Below are 21,231 nucleotides of genomic sequence, written 5' to 3' on the forward strand. Positions count from 1 at the left end.
TCAGTAATGAACCTGGACCTCCACACACACAGTAAGATCACTGATCTCTGTGTGTCCAAAACGAGCCCTGGTTTGACTGCTTCCCAATAAAACAGTCAACTTGAAGCGAGTCAGTTTGTGAGCTAATGTAGAGCCCAAGTCCAAGTCCTATACGTGCTACTGCTTACTGAGGGAGTTCAGACATTTCCTTGTGTGCATAAATGATTATATTTATTAGCCTATTAGGTCCTATACTTTGACATGCAACAAATAAGTAAATAAATGAACGGTCAAACGCTACACACGACCACAGCCCCTTAAATGTTTTCCTCTGCCACTGGCAACACCAATAACAAGATGCCTCAAATGGTTCTTACAGCTATGATGTTGGTGGTTACCAGGACTGTTGTTATGTACAGACACGTCCTTTTTAAAGTTTCAACCTCCCAAACAAATAGCGAATATATTTGTTCTACAAGCTCTCAAGCTCTCAATGCTCAGCTTGTAGATCCACTATTTTAGAAGTGGGGCCTAAGTGGCAATTTTGTCTCTTTTTTCTTTTTTGCCATCCCCATTTCTTTCTGAAATTACGCCTCTGATTCCGCGTCAGTAGTTGAGAATACAATGTACCTGTCAAAGGTTGCTACACAGCTGATCTGTGAAGCAAGTCTAAAGTCTGGTATTTCACCCACTGAGGACCTTCAAAACAATGGAGAGCAAAAGCAATTTATGATTACATTTACTTGTTTAGGTCTGGGAAATGTCCACAGTCAATACAGTAATAAGACTCATCAGACTCAATGTGCAAGGTTTCAATGTTGACAATTATTTGTATTTGATGAATAAATGCATATGAAAACTATGGACTCAGTGTTCAAGATTAGTTTTACTTATAATGTAGCATAATAATGAAAAATAAGAAACTAAAATAATCATCCATATGCTAATTGTGGTGTGTCTTTATGATTCCAGAAGTGTTGACCACAGAGCAGAGTCTCCAACACCCAGCTGTGTGTCTATGAAGAGTGACCGCTCTAAAGGACTTGGGCCCGTCTTCAGTAATGAACCTGGACCTCCACACACACAGTAAGATCACTGATCTCTGTGAACTTCAACTGGAAAGACACAAACAATGAGTTGTATCTGCTCACAATGTAGACAGTAGTAGAGTATCTCACTGTCAGCTGTAGTGATCTTTAACCCATTCAGGCCGGGAACACATTTTGTGTTTGGGAGGGGCTTACAGTACATGTACAGTATGTAGCAACATATTTGTTTTTGTAGGCTAATTTCTGATTTAGGCTTAACTATAGGTTAGCCCTAAATAGTTATTCTTAGGTTGTCTTGGACATGCACCGAGGTAGAGTAAAAAATAAACTGTACTCAAGTAAAAATGTTATTACTTTAAAATAATAATGGCTTGAGAATAAAAGTATCTAGTGACAATACCACTGCAAAGAACACCTGTGTCCAAATCCATTCAGGTTCAAATGGTTATGTCTGTCTCTAGGTTATATAAATATTTAACCTATAAAAAGAGAACATCGCTCATGATAAATGCTGTATTAACGAACATACATGTTTTATTATGCCTTCCTATGAGAGTGTTTATGTCCTGGTGCCAGATGCATTCTGGGAAGTAGGATATCAGCAGAAAGTTCACTAGTTGCACCCAGAACCATAGAAGAAGAGAGTTGTGACACGCTCGTTCTGGATTGTTCCAAACATTGAATCCATTCTTACAATGGGAGTCATATACGTCTTAACACTTGGGTGACTGAAAATGAAAAACTACCACTCCGCCTGCATTTATCGTTCATTTTGACCGTTTAATTCTCTCCCTTTTGGCCCAGGAGCGCAACACCTCTTCCCCCTGCTGCCAGCGGGGGTTCTATTGTCTTCCAAATGTGAATTAGCATTTCAATTGACCTCTCAAATACTCTCGCTTTCAATGTTAACTTCATGGTTTAGCAGAAAAAACAGGCTTGGGAAAATGACACTATATAAACGCTAAGGATTTCTGAGACCTTCACGGGGAGAGTTATTGCACTTTGCAATCTCAAAATCGGCCTAAGAGACCGGTAGTCACCCGTGTGTTAAATCCTACCATCCTACAAGACTTTTCACCTCCTACTTTCACCTCAATACACAACACAACCACGCTAAAGGACTAGTAAAACAATAATAATGTTCTATTGTCAAACCTACAGTAATGTATCAAATCACTTCATGGTCTGTGGGGAACTTTGACAATTTAATCGTGTTGAATTGTGTTTTTCTTTTGTGTGTGTGTGTGTGTGTGTGTGTGTGTGTGTGTGTGTGTGTGTGTGTGTGTGTGTGTGTGTGTGTGTGTGTGTGTGTGTTTTTAATTCCAGAAGTGTTGACCACAGAGCAAGGTCTCCAACACCCAGCTGTGTGTCTATGAAGAGTGACCGCTCTAAAGGACTTGGGCCCGTCTTCAGTAATGAACCTGGACCTCCACACACACAGTAAGATCACTGATCTCTGTGAACTTCAACTGGAAAGACACAAACAATGTGTTGTATCTGCTCACAAAGTAGACAGCAGTAGAGTATCTTCACTGTCATCTGTAGTTAACTTTAATCCAGTTATTCTTAGGTTGTCTTGGACATGCACCGAGATAGAGTAACACATAAACTGTACTCAAGTAAACATTTTATTACTTTAAAATAATAATGGCTTGAGAATAAAAGTATATAGTGAGAATACCATTGCAAAAATACGGGTAATAATAATAATAATAATAATAATACTTGTGTCACTGGTCTTGGTAATTCAACACACAAGCACGCTCACGCACGTACAGACACGTCCTTTTTAAAGTTTCAACCACCCAAACAAATAGCGAATATATTTGTTCTACAAGCTCTCAACGCTCAGCTTGTAGATCCACTATTTTAGAAGTGGGGCCTAAGTGGCAATTTTGTCTCTTTTTTTTTTTGCCATCCCCATTTCTTTCTGAAATTACGCCTCTGATATCTCGTCAGTAGTTGAGAATACAATGTACCTGTCAAAGGTTGCTACACAGCTGATCTGTGAAGCAAGCCTAAAGTCTGGTATTTCACCTACTGAGGACCTTCAAAACAATGGAGAGCAAAAGCAATTTATGATTACATTTACTATTTTAGGTCTGGGAAATGTCAACAATCAATACAGTCATAAGACTCATCAGACTCAATGTGCAAGGTTTCAATGTTGACAATTATTTGTATTTGATGAATAAATGCACATGAAAACTATGGACTCAGTGTTCAAGATTAGTTTTACTTATAATGTAGCATAATAATAAAAAATAAGAAACTAAAATAATTATCCATATGCTAATTGTGGTGTATCTTTATGATTCCAGAAGTGTTGACGACAGAGCAGAGTCTCCAACACCCAGCTGTGTGTCTATGAAGAGTGACCGCTCTAAAGGACTTGGGCCCGTCTTCAGTAATGAACCTGGACCTCCACACACAGAGTAAGATCACTGATCTCTGCGAAATGCAACAGGAAAGACACCAACAATCTGTTGTATCTGCTCACAATGTAGACAGTAGTAGAGTATCTCACTGTCAGCTGTAGTGATCTTTAACCCATTCAGGCCGGGAACACATTTTGTGTTTGGGAGGGGCTTACAGTACATGTACAGTATGTAGCAACATATTTGTTTTTGTAGGCTAATTTCTGATTTAGGCTTAACTATAGGTTAGGCCTAAATAGTTATTCTTAGGTTGTCTTGGACATGCACCGAGGTAGAGTAAAAAATAAACTGTACTCAAGTAAAAATGTTATTACTTTAAAATAATAATGGCTTGAGAATAAAAGTATCTAGTGAGAATACCACTGCAAAGAACACCTGTGTCCAAATCCATTCAGGTTCAAATGGTTATGTCTGTCTCTAGGTTATATAAATATTTGACCTATAAAAAGAGAACATCGCTCATGATAAATGCTGTATTAACAAACATACATGTTTTATTAAGCCTTCCTGTGAGAGTGTTTATGTCCTGTTGCCAGATGCATTCTGGGAAGTAGGATATCAGCAGAAAGTCCACTAGTTGTTGCACCCAGAACCATAGAAGAAGAGAGTTGTGACACACTCATTCTAGATTGTTCCAAACATTGAATCCATTCTTACAATGGGAGTCATATATAACACTTGGGTGACTGAAAATGAAAAACTACCACTCCACCTGCATTTATCGTTCATTTTGACCGTTTAATTCTCTTCCTTTTGGCCCAGGAGCTCAACACCTCTTCCCCCTGCTGCCAGCGGGGGTTCTATTGTCTTCCAAATGTGAATTAGCATTTCAATTGACCTCTCAAATACTCTCGCTTTCAATGTTAACTTCATGGTTTAGCAGAGAAAACAGGCTTGGGAAAATGACACTATATAAACGCTAAGGATTTCTGAGACCTTCGCGGGGAGAGTTATTGCACTTTGCAATCTCAAAATCGGCCTAAGAGACCGGTAGTCACCCGTGTGTTAAATCCTACTATCCTACAAGACTTCTCACCTCCTACTTTCACCTCAATACACAACACAACCACGCTAGAGGACTAGTAAAACAATAATAATGTTCTATTGTCAAACCTACAGTAATGTATCAAATCACTTCATGGTCAGTGGGGAACTTTGACAATTTAATCGTGTTGAATTGTGTTTTTCTTTTGTGTGTGTGTGTGTGTGTGTGTGTGTGTGTGTGTGCGTGTGCGTGTGCGTGTGTGTGTGCGTGTGTGTGTGTGTGTGTGTGTGTTTTTTTTAATTTCAGAAGTGTTGACCACAGAGCAGAGTCTCCAACACCTAGCTGTGTGTCTATGAAGAGTGACCGCTCTAAAGGACTTGGGCCCGTCTTCAGTAATGAACCTGGACCTCCACACACACAGTAAGATCATAGATCTCTGTGAACTTCAACTGGAAAGACACAAACAATGTGTTGTATCTGCTCACAATGTAGACAGTAGTAGAGTATCTCACTGTCAGCTGTAGTGATCTTTAACCCATTCAGGCCGGGAACACATTTTGTGTTTGGGAGGGGCTTACAGTACATGTACAGTATGTAGCAACATATTTGTTTTTGTAGGCTAATTTCTGATTTAGGCTTAACTATAGGTTAGGCCTAAATAGTTATTCTTTGGTTGTCTTGGACATGCACCGAGGTAGAGTAAAAAATAAACTGTACTCAAGTAAAAATGTTATTACCTTAAAATAATAATGGCTTGAGAATAAAAGTATATAGTGAGAATACCACTGCAAAGAACACCTGTGTCCAAATCCATTCAGGTTCAAATGATTATGTCTGTCTCTAGGTTATATAAATATTTAACCTATAAAAAGAGAACATCGCTCATGATAAATGCTGTATTAACGAACATACATGTCTTATTAAGCCTTCCTGTGAGAGTGTTTATGTCCTGGTGCCAGATGCATTCTGGGAAGTAGGATATCAGCAGAAAGTCCACTAGTTGCACCCAGAACCATAGAAGAAGAGAGTTGTGACACACTCATTCTAGATTGTTCCAAACATTGAATCCATTCTTTCAATGGGAGTCATATACGTCTTAACACTTGGGTGACTGAAAATGAAAAACTACCACTCCGCCTGCAATTATTGTTCATTTTGACCGTTTAATTCTCTCCCTTTTGGCCCAGGAGCGCAACACCTCTTCCCCCTGCTGCCAGCGGGGGTTCTATTGTCTTCCAAATGTGAATTAGCATTTCAATTGACCTCTCAAATACTCTCGCTTTCAATGTTAACTTCATGGTTTAGCAGAAAAAACAGGCTTGGGAAAATGACACTATATAAACGCTAAGGATTTCTGAGACCTTCACGGGGAGAGTTATTGCACTTTGCAATCTCAAAATCGGACTAAGAGACCGGTAGTCACCCGTGTGTTAAATCCTACTATCCTACAAGACTTTTCACCTCCTACTTTCACCTCAATACACAACACAACCACGCTAAAGGACTAGTAAAACAATAATAATGTTCTATTGTCAAACCTACAGTAATGTATCAAATCACTTCATGGTCAGTGGGGAACTTTGACAATTTAATAGTGTTGAATTGTGTTTTTCTTTTGTGTGTGTGTGTGTGTGTGTGTGTGTGTGTGTGTGTGTGTGTGTGTGTGTGTGTGTGTGTGTGTGTGTGACCACAGAGCAGAGTCTCCAACACCCAGCTGTGTGTCTATGAAGAGTGACCGCTCTAAAGGACTTGGGCCCGTCTTCAGTAATGAACCTGGACCTCCACACACACAGTAAGATCACTGATCTCTGTGAACTTCAACTGGAAAGACACAAACAATGTGTTGTACTTTCACCTCAATACACAACACAACCACGGGCAAAGACTAGTACAATAATAATACTGTTCTATTGTCAAACCTACAGTAATGTATCAAATCACTTCATGGTCAGTGTGGAACTTTGACAACTGATCTCTGTGAACGTAAACTGGAAAGACACAAACAATGTCTGGTATCTGCTCCTAATGTAGAGTAGACAGTAGTAGATACATAAATGCTCTGGCTGGTTGTCAGGTTAGGATGGTATTAACAGTGTGTCTTTTCAGTTGTTACTCATCATACTGTCCAAAGTACATGAGATAGATTTAATTTGATTCAAGTTCTCAGAATGAGACAGACATATAGACAGACAGACAGACAGACAGACAGACAGACAGACAGACAGACAGACAGACAGACAGACAGACAGGTTATAGGAGTGTAATAACTTAAAGTTGTACCATGTAACTTTTTTTATAAAACAAATCTTAAAATTGTCCTAACTGTTAAATCGTTAAAGTTTTAGAACACCCACTCCGTTATTTTCAGCTTCTGAAGCCTTCTCTTTATATGTTTTCTTCTTAGCAGTGACAGGGGCTGGATTTCGCGCCAAAATGACGTAATCTGCATCATCTGTATACGTTGTGTATACGTTGCCCAATCACATCGCCGATCATGCACACATGGTACACTACCGGCCAATCACAGCTTATCTGAAGTGGGGTCGCCATATTTGTAGTCGCCCGTGTGTCTCTTTACTCAAAAGGTAATCTCGCCTACCAGGCAGGGTGAAGTAGTCCGTTTCTCCGGAATGCCTGAACGCACAGGAACCAGGGACCCCTCTAAAGATAGCTCTCGGCGTTGTGGAGGCAGACGCGGGGGTGTGAAGGTACGAAAAACGGGCGAAAGACGCGAACGCGACCGCGGTTTGCTATAGGGCTACTGCTGACCACTAGTTGAGCATCTTACACAGTATAGCTTTAACTTAATTTACAGGTCAAATAAGAATCATGAATATAGACAGATTTCCTTACGCTCCCTGTAGAGGGCGCTGCTGTCATTACTGTGGTGTAAACCACAGCCATTGGTGAAGTAGAAGTAAAATTATACAAAATGGGAAATACTCAAGAAAAGTACAAATACTCAAACTTGTACTAAATTACAGTACTTAAGTAAATATAGGCTACAAGTTACTTTACACCACTTTTTACACCACAGCTAATGGCAGCGACGCTCTCTACAGGGTGTCGCTCAATAAATCGGTCTATATAATTGCATGACAGTGTGGACACTATTATAACAACTCCAAGCAGTATAGAAATACCTGTATTTTTCCGCTGGGGGACGCTGTGAGTGCTGGGGGCGGGTTCCCTCCTCCGCGTCATCAGCGCCCACACCCTAGGTGGGGTTGGCGAAAGGGCCTTTCTGTGTGGAGTTTGCATGTTCTCCCCGTGTCTCCTAGGGTAGATACCCTCACAAAAACATGCAGTAATCCTGGTCTCTAAACTGCCTCCCCCTGGCCAGCCGGGGCGCATGATGGGGGGGAAAGGAACTGGTTGGAATAGTGTGTTCCTTCCACGCGCTACGTCCAACCGGGGAAGCTTCCCCCTGTCAGGTGAAAAGAAGAAACTTGGACTCCTCATGTATAGAAGGAAGCATGTACAGTACTTAAGTAAATATATGCTACAATACTTTGTACTACTGTTAACACCACAGCTAATGGCAGCGACGCTCTCTACAGGGTGTCACTCAATAAATCGGTCTATATACCGTAATTGCCGGACTATAAGCCGCTGCTTTTTCCCCATGTTTTGAACCCTGCGGCTTTTCCAACGGTGCAGCTCGTTTTACAATGGTCTTTAACCCTGCAAGACCCGAATTAATTTCTACTGGCAAAAAAAAAAAAAAAGAAAAAAAAATCAGATGGTGTTGTAGGAGTCCTAATCACAGGAAAATGTAATTTTAAAAAAAAATAATGTTTTTGTAAGATTTTATAGCCATAAATCATAAATCATGCTCTAATTTGCATTTTGGGGATATTTTTCACAATATTAACATATGCACATGTTCTAGACATTCTAATGATCACGAAAAAAATATTACAGGCATTTTACTTATGTTTTAGTGAGGAATAGCTTCTGTTAAAAAGTGAGATGTTGTTCATCCAGACGCTGGAATTTCAACTTCTCTGGCAGGTGTGAATGTCAGTCTCTGTGGGGGGTATTTATATGCAAATATCGTGGCCAATGGCATTGTAATACTAAACAATAGGATTTAATGGTGATGTTAATGTGAAAAAAGAACAGGAAAACTAATTATAACATTTTTTAAAAAATGATTTAAAAAGTGTTGCCAAAAAGCAACGCTGGGCCTTGCAGGGTTAACAAGGATTTATATATAGATTTATACAGCTAACGGCCACCAGTGGCACTCTAGTGAGAAACATGAGGGCCACCTGCGGCTTATAGTCAGGTGCGGCTTATATATTTAAACTTTTTTTTTCCTTTAAATTTAGCTGGTGCAGCTTATATTCAGGTGCAGCTTATAGTCCAGCAATTACGGTAATTGCATGACAGCGTGTACACTATTATAACAACTCCAAGCAGTATAGAAATACCATTATTTTCACCAGGAATAAAGCCATAATACATAATACAAATACATATCTATCTATAATACATTGAAACAAATCTATCCAGCAGGACTATAGTCCTAATAAATAATTATTCTCCTCCACAGGAAGAGGAAGAGGGTGTGTGTTGTGACAGAGCAGGCGTCCAGGTGTTCAGTGTGTGAGGAGGTTCTGACAGATCCAGTCTCTAGCAGCTGTGGACACTGGTTCTGCAGACAGTGCATCACCTCATACTGGGAGCAGTCTGCTCCAACAGGACACCATGACTGTCCCCAGTGTGGAAAGATCTTCAGGACCAGACGTAGACTGAAGTCACCCAGTCACACCAGCAGTGGACACAGTAAGACTTGACACAAAAATGCCCAGAAAAAAGGGGTTTTCGCGATGACTGCCATAACGTGGGCGTGTCCATCATGCACAATGTTGCACGGATCATGCACGCTGTGGTCCGTTTGAGATTACAATGTTAATTACTTTAATTGTGACCGAAGGTCACAGTTTAGTATGTAAAACGGCACATGCTGACCACTCTAACAGAATCCCTTTTATGCCAATACATGGAGATCCCTGATGTCATCAATATTATATCTAACAGGACTTCATAAGGGAATGCCCATATATGGAGGTCACATCAGCACATACCAAATTAGAATTCCATGTTAATTACTTTAATATTTAGATGGTAGAAGACATTTTCAAATAGTATTTTCTTATTTTATTTTTATTTGATTTATTCTAATAGAGGACATGTAACCCTAATATATATGTACACAGCTGTAAGAATGTAAAGTTATAAATTCAACTGAATGTTTAAAATGTCTTCATTGTCTTCTCATAGCAGGTGTCAGTGTGCAGGAGGATTTAAAGGTTTATAAGATCACTTTGAACAGTCTGGATCGTGTGACAGACGTCACTGAAGTGCCCTCCCTCAGCAGCATCTTCACAGCGCTCTACATCACAGTGGGAGAGAGTGAAGGGGTTAATAACCAACATGAGGTCTACCAGCTTGAGACGCTCTCCAAGAAGAACACCCTCCATGACCAACCAATCAACTGCTGTGACATCTTTAAGCCCCTCCTCCTTGACAGAGAGATACCAATCAGAAGAGTTCTGACCAAGGGAGTCGCTGGAATTGGAAAAACCTTCTCTGTGCGTAAGGTCGCTCTGGACTGGGCAAAGGGTTTGGAAAATCAAGATGTCATTCTCCTGGTTCCCTTCTCATTCCGGGAGCTGAACTTGGTCAGAGATGAGCAGCACAGTCTTCTCTCACTGATCCATGTTTTCCATCCAACGTTGAAGAAGGTCACAGCAGAGCAGCTCGCTGTCTGGAAGGTTGGCTTCATCTTTGATGGTTTGGATGAAAGCAGGTTGTCCTTCAACTTCAACAATGACATCATCTCTGATGTCACAGTGACATCATCAGTGGACGGGCTGTTGACAAACCTCATCGAGGGAAATCTGCTCCCATTGGCTCTCATCTGGATAACCACCAGACCTGCAGCAGCCAATCAGATCCCTCCTGCATATGTTGACCTGGTGACAGAAGTACGAGGGTTCACCGACCCCCAGAAGGAGGAGTACTTCAGGAAGAGATTCAGTGATGAGGAGCTGGCCAGCAGAATCATCTCACACATGAAGACGTCAAAGAGCCTCCACATCATGTGTCACATCCCAGTCTTCTGTTGGATCAGCGCTACCGTTCTGGAGGACATGGTGAAGACAGACGAGACAGGACAGCTGCCCACGACCCTGACTGCCATGTGCTGCCACTTCCTGTTGGTCCAGACAAAGAGGAAGGAGCAGAAGTATGATGAGCCTCATCGGGGGGAAAAAAGAAACAAGAAAAGAAACAGAAAAGAGAGAGAGAATCAACAGCAGATCATGGAGAAGGACAGGGAGGTTCTTCTGAAGCTGGGCAGGCTGGCGTTTGAACATCTGGAGAAAGGCAGCATCATGTTCTACCAAGAAGACCTGGAAGAGTGTGGTCTGGATGTGAAAGACGCCTCGCTGTACTCAGGAGTGTGCACAGAGATCTTCAAAAGAGAGGGCGTGCTCTTCCAGAGAGCAGTCTACTGCTTTGTTCATCTGATCATCCAGGAGTTTCTGGCTGCAGTCTACCTTTTCCACTGTTTCACACAGAAGAACATGAAGGTACTGAGGGCATTCCTGGGACGTGACAACACCAGTGACATGTCCTTGGAGGACTTCCTGTCCGGAGCCAACCATAAAGCCATAGAGAGTAAGAATGGTCACCTGGACCTGTTTCTCCGCTTCCTTCATGGTCTCTCACTGCCGTCCAACCAGAGTCTGTTAGGAGGTCTACTGGTTCAGACACAGAACCGTCCAGAGAGCATCCAGAGAGCCATCAACAACCTGAAGAAGATGACAGATATAGATCACTCTCCTGAGAGAATCATCAACATCTTCCACTGTTTGATGGAGATGAACGACCACTCAATACTTCAGGAGATCCAACAGTACCTGAAGTCAGGGGACAGATCAAAGACAAAACTGTCTCCATCCCAGTGTTCAGCTCTGGCCTTCATGCTGCAGATGTCAGAGGATGTTCTGGAGGAGTTGGACCTGGACAAATACAACACATCAAGGGAGGGGCAATTCAGACTCATCCCAGCTGTGAGGAACAGCAGAAAGGCTCGGTTAGTAGTCATGTGAATAGAAAACTTAGAACAGAAACAATGTACTGTACCTTCACACCACTACATTATAACTAGACATGATAGTTACATCAACAGTGATACGCACGCACGCACGCACGCACGCACGCACGCACACACACACACACACACACACACACACACACACACACACACACACACACACACACACACACACACACACGCGCGCGCGCGCGGGCTGGGTAGAGAGTGCTAGAATAAATTCAATGTTTCATTGATACAAACTGTGTGTGTGTGTGTGTGTGTGTGTGTGTGTGTGTGTGTGTGTGTGTGTGTGTGTGTGTGTTTGCGTGCGTGTGTGTGTGTGTGTGCGTGTGTAGCACAAATCAAATATTTTCTTTTGGCCCACAACCTAGACAAAGTAATCCATGCCCATGTCTCGTCAAGGCTGGATTACTGCAACTCCCTTTACATAGGGGTTGCAAACTCCACCCTCTCCCGTCTTCAGCTTGTACAGAATGCTGCTGACTGGCACCCATAGACGGGACCACAGAGCTTTTTCTGTGGCTGGCCCAGCTCTCTGGAACAGCCTTCCATCCGACTTAAAACACACCTCTTCACCCTAGCATTTGAGCCCTAGACCCCTCCCTCCCTGTGCCTTTTACCTGTCATTGTTTTATATCTTAAATGTTTTGTTTTTATAGCTGTACTTACAAGGTTTTAAATGTTTACAAATGTTTCTATTGTTTTTGCTTTGTATTGTATTTGTTTTTACTGCGTTCTCATGATGTAAGCACTTTGGTCAACCTGGTTGTTTTTAAATCTGCTTTATAAATAAATGGACTTGACGTGTGTGTGTGTGTGTGTGTGTGTGTGTGTGTGTGTGTGTGTGTGTGTGTGTGTGTGTGTGTGTGTGTGTGTGTGTGTGTGTGTGTGAACGTGGTCTGATTGACCACCTCTAATTACAGACTTGTTGGCTTTGGTCGTCTCCTCCAGAAGGAACACATGGAAGTTGTGTCTTCAGCTCTCAGTTCTAATCCATCCCATCTGAGACACCTGGACTTAAGTTACAACCGACTGGACCACCTGGATCTACTGGATCTACTCTGTGCTGCACTGAAAAGTCCTCATTGTAGACTGGAGACTCTACGGTGAGATTCATTTACAATCATTATTTCCATCAGTGATTTATCATGTGATTATAATATGAATATTGTGGCATGAATAATGTTGATATCATAGTAACACACATTGACTGGGATAATGAGAAGGTACAGTAACTACAGTATGTACATGTTCACTAAATTCACTCAAACCACTCAAAGACTGTCTGTCTGTATCAGGGTAAAAATAAATCCAAGTAGCAATACCTCAATGCAGCTCTGTTACTAGTAAAAGTAATAAATACACTTTATTACCAAATACTCATTATGCAGAATGCCCCCTTTTTATGTTTTCAACATGTGTCGAAATAAAAAAAAAATTTATAATAGGTGATAAAATAGCTGGTTTATGTATATTGCAATAATCTAAATCAGATCTGAAGTAAATGGGGGCGCTTGGTGTTTTTACAAGCCCCGCCCAGAGGCACTCAGTTACCGTCCTATGTGTGTGGGCGGTGCTTAGAAGCCCCGCACGACAGGATTTGAGAGAAAATCAAGCGCTCCCTTCTCTAGTTCAGCTTCACAACACTGTGGAAAGAAATAACACACCTGGTTTGATATCAACTGATTCAAGGTGTGGATTATTGTGTCATTTAGACACTGGTTTAATCAGAAACCAGCCAATCAGAATCAAGTATTGGAACTAACCATTTTAGAAACTCTGTTTTCAGTCACTTTGCTGGATCATCTGTTTTTAACCTGTTGCTGTTTCCTGTCTGTTGGGAGATTAAGTAAAGATTATTTAGTTCATGTTACTCTGTCTGGTTTTCTACTCTAAAACCAAGACAGTCCATCCAGACCAGGTCCTTAAATAGGTGGTTGTAAGCAGGTTCTCAGAATAATGTATTTTATAGCAGACAATCAAACATTGTGTGTTTTATTTCTCATTTAGACTGATGAACTGCTGGTTGTCAGAGAGAAGCTGTGAAATTCTGGCCTCAGCTCTCAGATCTAATCCTTCTCATTTGAGAGAATTAGACTTGAACTTCAACGTGTTGCCGGTGTCTGGACTGAAGAACTTCTCTGGACTGGAGTCTCTGCAGTGAGTAGACTTGGACTGTGTCCATGTTGGTTAGTGCAGTGATTCCCTTGTTTCATGTTCCAATGGCATAACGTCTATTGTGCTAGTCTGCCCCAACAATCCCCTCCTCCCACCCCATTTATACAGTCATACACCTGCTGAAGATTCATGTTTATGTGTATAATCTGTTGCAGTAAAATATCCAGGCAAATACGTAAATAAGCTGGGCTTGCATGATTTCAATAACCCTGCATTTTTACACATAAAGTTTATAAAGTCGTCACCTCACCCGTTGTTCACGTTGACACAGAAGCAAAACTGCAGTGAAAAAACAGTGCTCCTGTGTGTGTATGTGCGCGCGCGTGCGCGCGTGCATGTGTAGTAGCTACTGTACACTATGCTGGAGTTAATGATGAAACCCGACGCTCCACCTGTGCCCACAGCGCACCATCTTCCCCGTGGGCGCCGTGGATTTATTTATGCCACCTGGAGATCACTCAACACCAGCCAGCCTTCATCCATCAATGCTTAGAGCCTCATTCATTCTTCAACCACTGCATTCAGATGACCTTTTTTTTTGCGTCCATAAAGTTATTATTATTATCCATGACGGAGGCGATGAGCCGACTCAGCGCCGTTATCGAGTTATGTGAATAATGTAATAATAATGATAATAACTTTATCACAGAAAAAAAAAAAAAAAAAAGCCATCTGCGGTGGGCAAGCGGGGACGCGAACCCGCGGCTCATGGACCGAAAACAGAATGCCTTAACCGCTCAGCCACCAAACTACAACTTTGAGGAGGGTATTCAATATCTATTTATAGGAAAGAAAAAGCTTAACGTGCGTTGTTGCTTCTTGCGTTTCTGCCGTTCACTCGGTGACATGGACACTACATCATTTCGGCTTCATATGAACGCTTGATAAAAAAGGCAAAACGCAACGGCAATATCCCAGGACCTCGCCGTTTTCTCTACAGAGCGTTACCATATGTACGGGGCAGGGCCGGATCTAGCCTTTAGTAGTAGGTGGGGCAGCAAGAAATGATAGGGGGGCACCTCCAGCCCACGCCGTTAGGCGTGGGCGGAAAAAAATGGGGGGATCAAACCCCCTAAAACACCCGAAATGCATAAAAAACAAAGCATTTTGGCACACTTATACCTATAACACGCATTACAAACAACAGGTCTTACACCTATCTCTCTCTGTCTCTATATATTCTAGTAGAGATGGACTGATTGCAAAATTCTTGGCCGGTACCGATCCACCGGTTTTATGAAGGTCTGACCTGCCAAAACTGATTTTCCGATACCGATTTCTTTAGCTATGAACTAGAAAATAGGGTTGCTCCAATACCCTTTTTTCAGGCCAAGTAGGCCTACAAGACATACTTCAATTTGAGTACCAATAAGCTAGAAGAACACTAATGCCAAATCAATCACAAAAGTACAATATCCAAAATCACAGACAATATCCAGTCTAATATGATATGGATATAATATTGATGCCAGCTGATCATTCACTGTAAGGCCTAAATGGTAAATGGTGCATTTATATAGCGCTTTTAATCCAAAGCGCTTTACTTGTGCATTACATTCACCCATTCACACACACATTCATACACCGGTGGCGGAGGAAGCCATGCAAGGCACCAACCTACTCACCGGAGGCAATTAGGGGTTCAGAGTCTTGCCCAAGGACCCTTCGACATTAACTCAGGGGGAGCCCGGATTCGAACTGGGAACCCTTCGGGAGTTATACCCTTCATGCTCTATTACCAGTTTCTCTACCCCTGAGCTATGCCACCTAAAGTTAAAAATACATACTATTGTATATATTGTATAATTGCTGTGCCATTGCTTCTGTCTGTGTCACTGTTAGAGCTGCATGATTATGGCAAAACCTTTATTTTAAAATTATTGGTATACATATTGAGATCATTTATTTCAAATATTATTAATAATATTATTTATTGAATAAATATTTTTTAACAAGCAAAACGATTGTCTTAAAAGCTAAAATAAATAAGGTTGCATTCATTGTCTTCAAGGTGAGAAATTTACCTTGTGTCACAGTAGTCTGACTCTAGTCTATTCCTTCCTTTCAAATATTTAAGGGCAAAATATTACCTCATGACCCTGGCTGTTCCTGTTGTTTTGGGTTGTAAAACCTCTGTAAGGGACTTAAAATGTTACATAATACATTTCTGTTGCTTAATGTACTTTGTGAAACTATCGGAGGATACTATAACGACCTTTAACAGGCTTCACCTGGACATGCATTGATTAATCCAGCGTGTGGACAGACACACATGACAGTGACACCACGCAAAGTGAACTGACTTTTTTTTTTTCCAACAACAGAGAAACGGGAGGTGGTTTTCCTTTGAAACTGGCTAAAATAAAGGGACATTTATAGGATGGCTTTTTCTGTCGCTTGCAACAGCTTTTGCAATGCTGTTGCTTTCTGTTAAATGAAAGTGAAAGTAAACTCATTCTGCATGGACCGTCTGGACTGGAGGCAGGAAAGCCTTGCGATGCTTTTTTTTTTTCCTTCTTCTTTGAGACTACATTGACACAGGATTATGGAATATATCCTTACATTGCAAAGGTAATCAGCATCATCTGTATTCTGTTGTACTGTAGGCTGCCACTAAGTAGACTGGCTGCTATTTGCTAATGTTTAAATTAGTCCAGAGCATGTCAGTGACCGTCCGGTCACCGATGCGGCCGGTTTGATATCATACCGGCCGATTTTTGATTTTTGCATGCCATCATGTTTGGTGGGGCAGACAGGGCATTTAGGGGGGCATTGCCCCCCCTTGCCTATGCCTAGATCCGGCCCCGGTACGGGGCCTTAGTTTCCAGGATATCTGTCATTAACCCTTTCAAAGCCACGGGGAGCCCCTTAATGTTAAAACCGTACTATATCGCACATCCCAGCAGGGAGTCTCAGCCACGCCGTACTTTTCCCGGACTTAGAACCGGAATAAATGATTTTGATCCGAAAATCGGCGATCGTCTAACCTTCCCTAGTCACCACTCGTGCATTGATAGCTCATGCACGGTCTGACATGAAGCAGAGGTGACGTCAGCTCCTTTCCTTCTCCAAGGCTACTCCCAGCCATTCGTTTGCTGTCTGTACCCTGGTGCTCCTACAGCAGCCATGCTAGGGGCTATGCTAGCGAAAATTTTCAGTTCTGCTTTTGAGTCACACATGGATTATTTGCGGGGACATTTACGTGAAGGGATCGCGCACGCGAAACGCACGGGGAGATCGATGATCGGCCAAAACCCCCATTCTATCCCAACGGAGAACAAGATAATCACGGTGAGTTTATGACCTGGGGAAAAAAAAAGAAAAAACAATGGCGCTGTCCAAGAAGGAAGGGCGGCGGGCTCATGTTTATAAACATAATATGTCTCAGATCACAATACAATAATAGAAATTTCACGGCTAATCTACCAACCACCATTCTATTTCGGACGGCAAAGTGTTAAAGGACAACTCCGCCCTAAATCACTTCTAGGCTCATTTTCCTACTTATATTGATCCAAAAAGACTGTCCATGGGGTCTATTAGGCAGTAATTCCCCTGTTGTCCAGTTTCCCCAGCAGAACCCAGCAGGCCTCATGGCATAGAGTGGAGCCTATAAGCCTATCACTTTGACACTATTTGTTGTGGTCAAAAGTGTTTTTATTTTTCATGAATGTGGTACTAGTTGTCCTTACAAACACATCCATGTCATCGTTGTCCCACACAAGCCATCACACTCTGCTAACAGATGTTATGCTTTTATGTGTTTTGCCAAGTCCTGGAAAAGATGCCCTGTGATTGGCCAGTGCAGTCACTTTGATTGGCACTTGTGCTGAATGCTCACCCCAAAACATTATTTATGAGATTGTTGTGGCTTGTGTGGGACAACCAAGGCATGGATGTGTTTGTAATGACAACTAGTAACACATTCATGAAAAAGAAAATCACTTTTGAACACAACAATTATAGTGTAAAAGTGATAGGCTTATAGGCTCCACTCTATGCTATGTGTGTGTGTGTGTGTGTGTGTGTGTGTGTGTGTGTGTGTGTGTGTGTGTGTGTGTGTGTGTGTGTGTGTGTGTGTGTGTGTGTGTGTGTGGTTTGTGTGGGACATGGACATGAAGGGAAGTTTATTAGCTTTCCTTTCGTTGTTAGGACGCATTCCGCTTGTTCTGGCCGTAAAGTCGGGCATTTCAAGAATATTTAAGGGCGTGTTTAAATTTCAGCCTGGGCATTTATCGAGGCTGAGATCAGATGTACTCCAGGTGTGTCTTTAGGAAGTGTTCATAAATGCCACTTGAACTTGGCCTACGCAAAATTTGGGAAAAAAATAATTACTGTTTTTTACACTCCATTGATAAATGAGGGCCACTGTCTCCTCCTTTCAGTTGGCTACAGACCTATATTGTACTTTTTACTCCACTACAATTATTTGACAGGGTTAGTTGATAGTTACTTTTCAGATTAATAAAATAAATACATAAAAAATACACACAGAACCACTTAAAGCCTATAATTTGGCTTTTCAAACAAATAGCAGATTTGCAAGCTCAAAACGCGCTGCATCTCAGCACGTTGTGAGCTTGTAGATATGCTATATGAAAAGCTCCACTGGCTGTCTGTCCGTCCTTCTGTCAGTCAGTCTGTCTGTCACGTCACGTCACGTCACGTCACGTCACGTCACGTCACGTCACGTCACGTCACGTCACGTCACGTCACGTCACACTTTTGCCCTACTCATATCTCTACCCCTATCCATGCTAAACTTTGCACACACACTCCTTGCCTGCCAAACCACAACCTCCAGGACCCCCGGAGCTCCAGGGACCCCCAGGCGCCGCTGCCAAAAAGTGCAAAAATTACCAAATGACCACCCCAACGGGGCTGCTCACGGGGAATTCCCGGGGACCACCGACTCCTGGTTCTCCAGAACGGATGCAAAAGTGTTCGCGCCACCTACCTGTGGACCCCCGCCACCTACCGGCAGGCCCCCGCCACCTACCTGTGGACCCCCGCCACCTACCGGCAGGCCCCCGCCACCTACCTGTGGACCCCCACCACCTACCGGCAGACCCCCGCCACCTACCTGTAGACCCCCACCTACCTGTAGACCCCACCACCTACCGGCAGACCCCCACCACCTAACTGTAGACCCCACCACCTACCAGCAGACCCCCACCACCTACCTGTAGACCCCCACCTACCTGTGGACCCCCCACCTACCTGTGGACCCCACCACCTACCTGTGGACCCCCCCCACCTAACTGTAGACCCCACCACCTACCAGCAGACCCCCGCCACCTACCGGCAGACCCCCACCACCTACCTGTAGACCCCCACCTACCTGTGGACCCCACCACCTTCCTGTGGACCCCCCCCACCTACCTGTGGACCCCACCACCTACCTGTGGACCCCCGCCACCTACCGGCAGACCCCCACCACCTACCTGTGGACCCCCACCACCTACCGGCAGACCCCCGCCACCTACCTGTGGACCCCCGCCACCTACCTGTGGACCCCCACCACCTACCTGTGGACCCCCACCACCTACCTGTGGACCCCCACCACCTACCGGCGGACCCCCGCCACCTACCTGTGGACCCCCACCACCTACCGGCAGACTCCCCCCACCTACCGGCGGACCCCCGCCACCTACCGGCGGACCCCCCCACCTACCGGCAGATCCCCCCCACCTACCGGCGGACCCCCCCCACCTACCGGCAGACCCCCCCCACCTACCTGTAGACCCCCGCCACCTACCGGCAGACACTGCAGCCCAATAAAAAGGCCGTAACTCGGGCACCCCGGCGGACCCTCGCGGACCCCGCAGACCCCCACGCCGCTGGGAAAGAAATATGTGAAAATAGTCTAAGGTAGCCGATCTACAAGCTACTGCTCCACTCCACGGCCCCTGGTGTATACATGTGACCTGACGGTCGCTTATCTCCCGATTAGGGAGTCTTAAGCTGGTTGCACACTGCTGCGTTTTTCGTTGCAAAATGCGTTTTTCAGGGCAAGGAGAGAGAGAGATAGAGAGAGCAAGGGACCGAGTGGTGCGCGAAACGGGCGTCAGTGTGCAAACGTGACTGACATAACGTGAGGTTGATTTTTTTTATTCACGCGCTCTTAAATTCACCCCGATATTCGGCCCGAAAAACGCAGCACTGTGCAACCTGCTTTACTGGTAGATCTGCTATTTTCAGAGCGCAACACCCGAGCAGAATCAAACATAAAATGACTTGTCTTTTAGTTCTACTGGATCTCGTCTCCACTAGTCCCTCCCTAACATTTTAGTCTACTTTTATTTATTTTTACAAAATTGTCAGTAAATTCAGTCTTAGTCATATTATCTTAAATGTGTGTTTAGTTTTTATTTAGTTTCACACAGTGACAAAAGTTGACAAACATTTTTCGTCATAGTTTTAGTTGACAAAATCAACACTAATAGCCTATCAATCATAATAAAAATACCCGATCTACAAGCTATTTTAAAACTACATAGGGCATAATAATTCATAATAAATAAATGTTTTCTCTTCCTACAAATGTAGTGGAGTTAAAAGTACAATATGTGTCTTTGAAATGTAGTGAAAGTCACAAGTATCCAGTAATACTAGTACTTTAACTACATAACATTAACTTATTGTGTACTCAATCTCTCTCTCTCTCTCTCTCTCTCTCTCTCTCTCTCTCTCTCTCTCTGTGTGAATATTTTAATACTTTTTAAATATTAAATATTTGTAATGTTTCCTGTCTTGTTCTCTCATCAGACTTCCATCGTCTCACACTGGATCCAAACACAGCAAGCAGAAAACTCTGTCTGTCTGAGAGCAACAGGAAGGTGACTCGGCCAGAGGGGGAGGAGCTTCAGTCATACCCTGATCATCAGGACAGATTTGATGATAAGTGTCATCAGGTTCTGTGTACAGAGGGTCTGACTGGACGCTGTTACTGGGAGGTAGAGACGAGTGGAGATGTTAAGATAGGAGTGGCTTACAGAGGAATCAGCAGGAGAGGAGAGGGTCCTAATGGACTTGGATACAATGATCTGTCCTGGAGTCTGTACTGTTGGGGAGGCGGAGGCTTTTACTGTGTCTCTCACAATAGTAGGACCACTATCCTCCCTGTTGATCGCTCTGGCTCCAACAGAGTAGCAGTGTATGTAGACCATGCTGCTGGAACTCTGTCCTTTTATGACGTGTCCTTGGACTCACTGACACACATTTACACCTTCCAGTCCACATTCACTGAACCACTCTACCCTGTGTTTAGGCTATGGGGTAAACCCTCCTCAGTGTGTCTTTGTGAGGACAGATAATGTCTCTGATGAGTTGACATCAACCACTATGGTTGCTATGGATGTGTGTTTGAACACAATTAGCATTTTGGACATCCAAGGTTTCCAGCTGACAGCAACATAGTTTATGTATATATGTATATAGTGTATGTATATTTATGTATAGTGTATGTAT

At 43.1% G+C, this 21,231-nt stretch overlaps 1 protein-coding gene across 1 annotated transcript in view; it reads left to right on the plus strand.

Moving 5' to 3' along the window:
• The window catches only part of LOC308289845 (protein NLRC3-like), a gene marked incomplete at both ends in the record, with an annotated part of 71,751 nt that overhangs the window by 45,679 nt on the left and 4,841 nt on the right, over positions 1–21,231 (plus strand). The window contains 2 exons of the mRNA XM_080731611.1: positions 9,010–9,242; positions 9,810–11,559. Coding sequence (XP_080587737.1) covers positions 9,010–9,242; positions 9,810–11,559 — 1,983 coding nt within the window. The remainder of the gene's footprint in view (positions 1–9,009; positions 9,243–9,809; positions 11,560–21,231) is intronic.

The sequence above is a fragment of the Nannobrachium achirus genome, assembly GCF_963921795.1.
Source record: "Nannobrachium achirus genome assembly, chromosome: 1".
NCBI classification, from domain to species: domain Eukaryota; kingdom Metazoa; phylum Chordata; class Actinopteri; order Myctophiformes; family Myctophidae; genus Nannobrachium; species Nannobrachium achirus.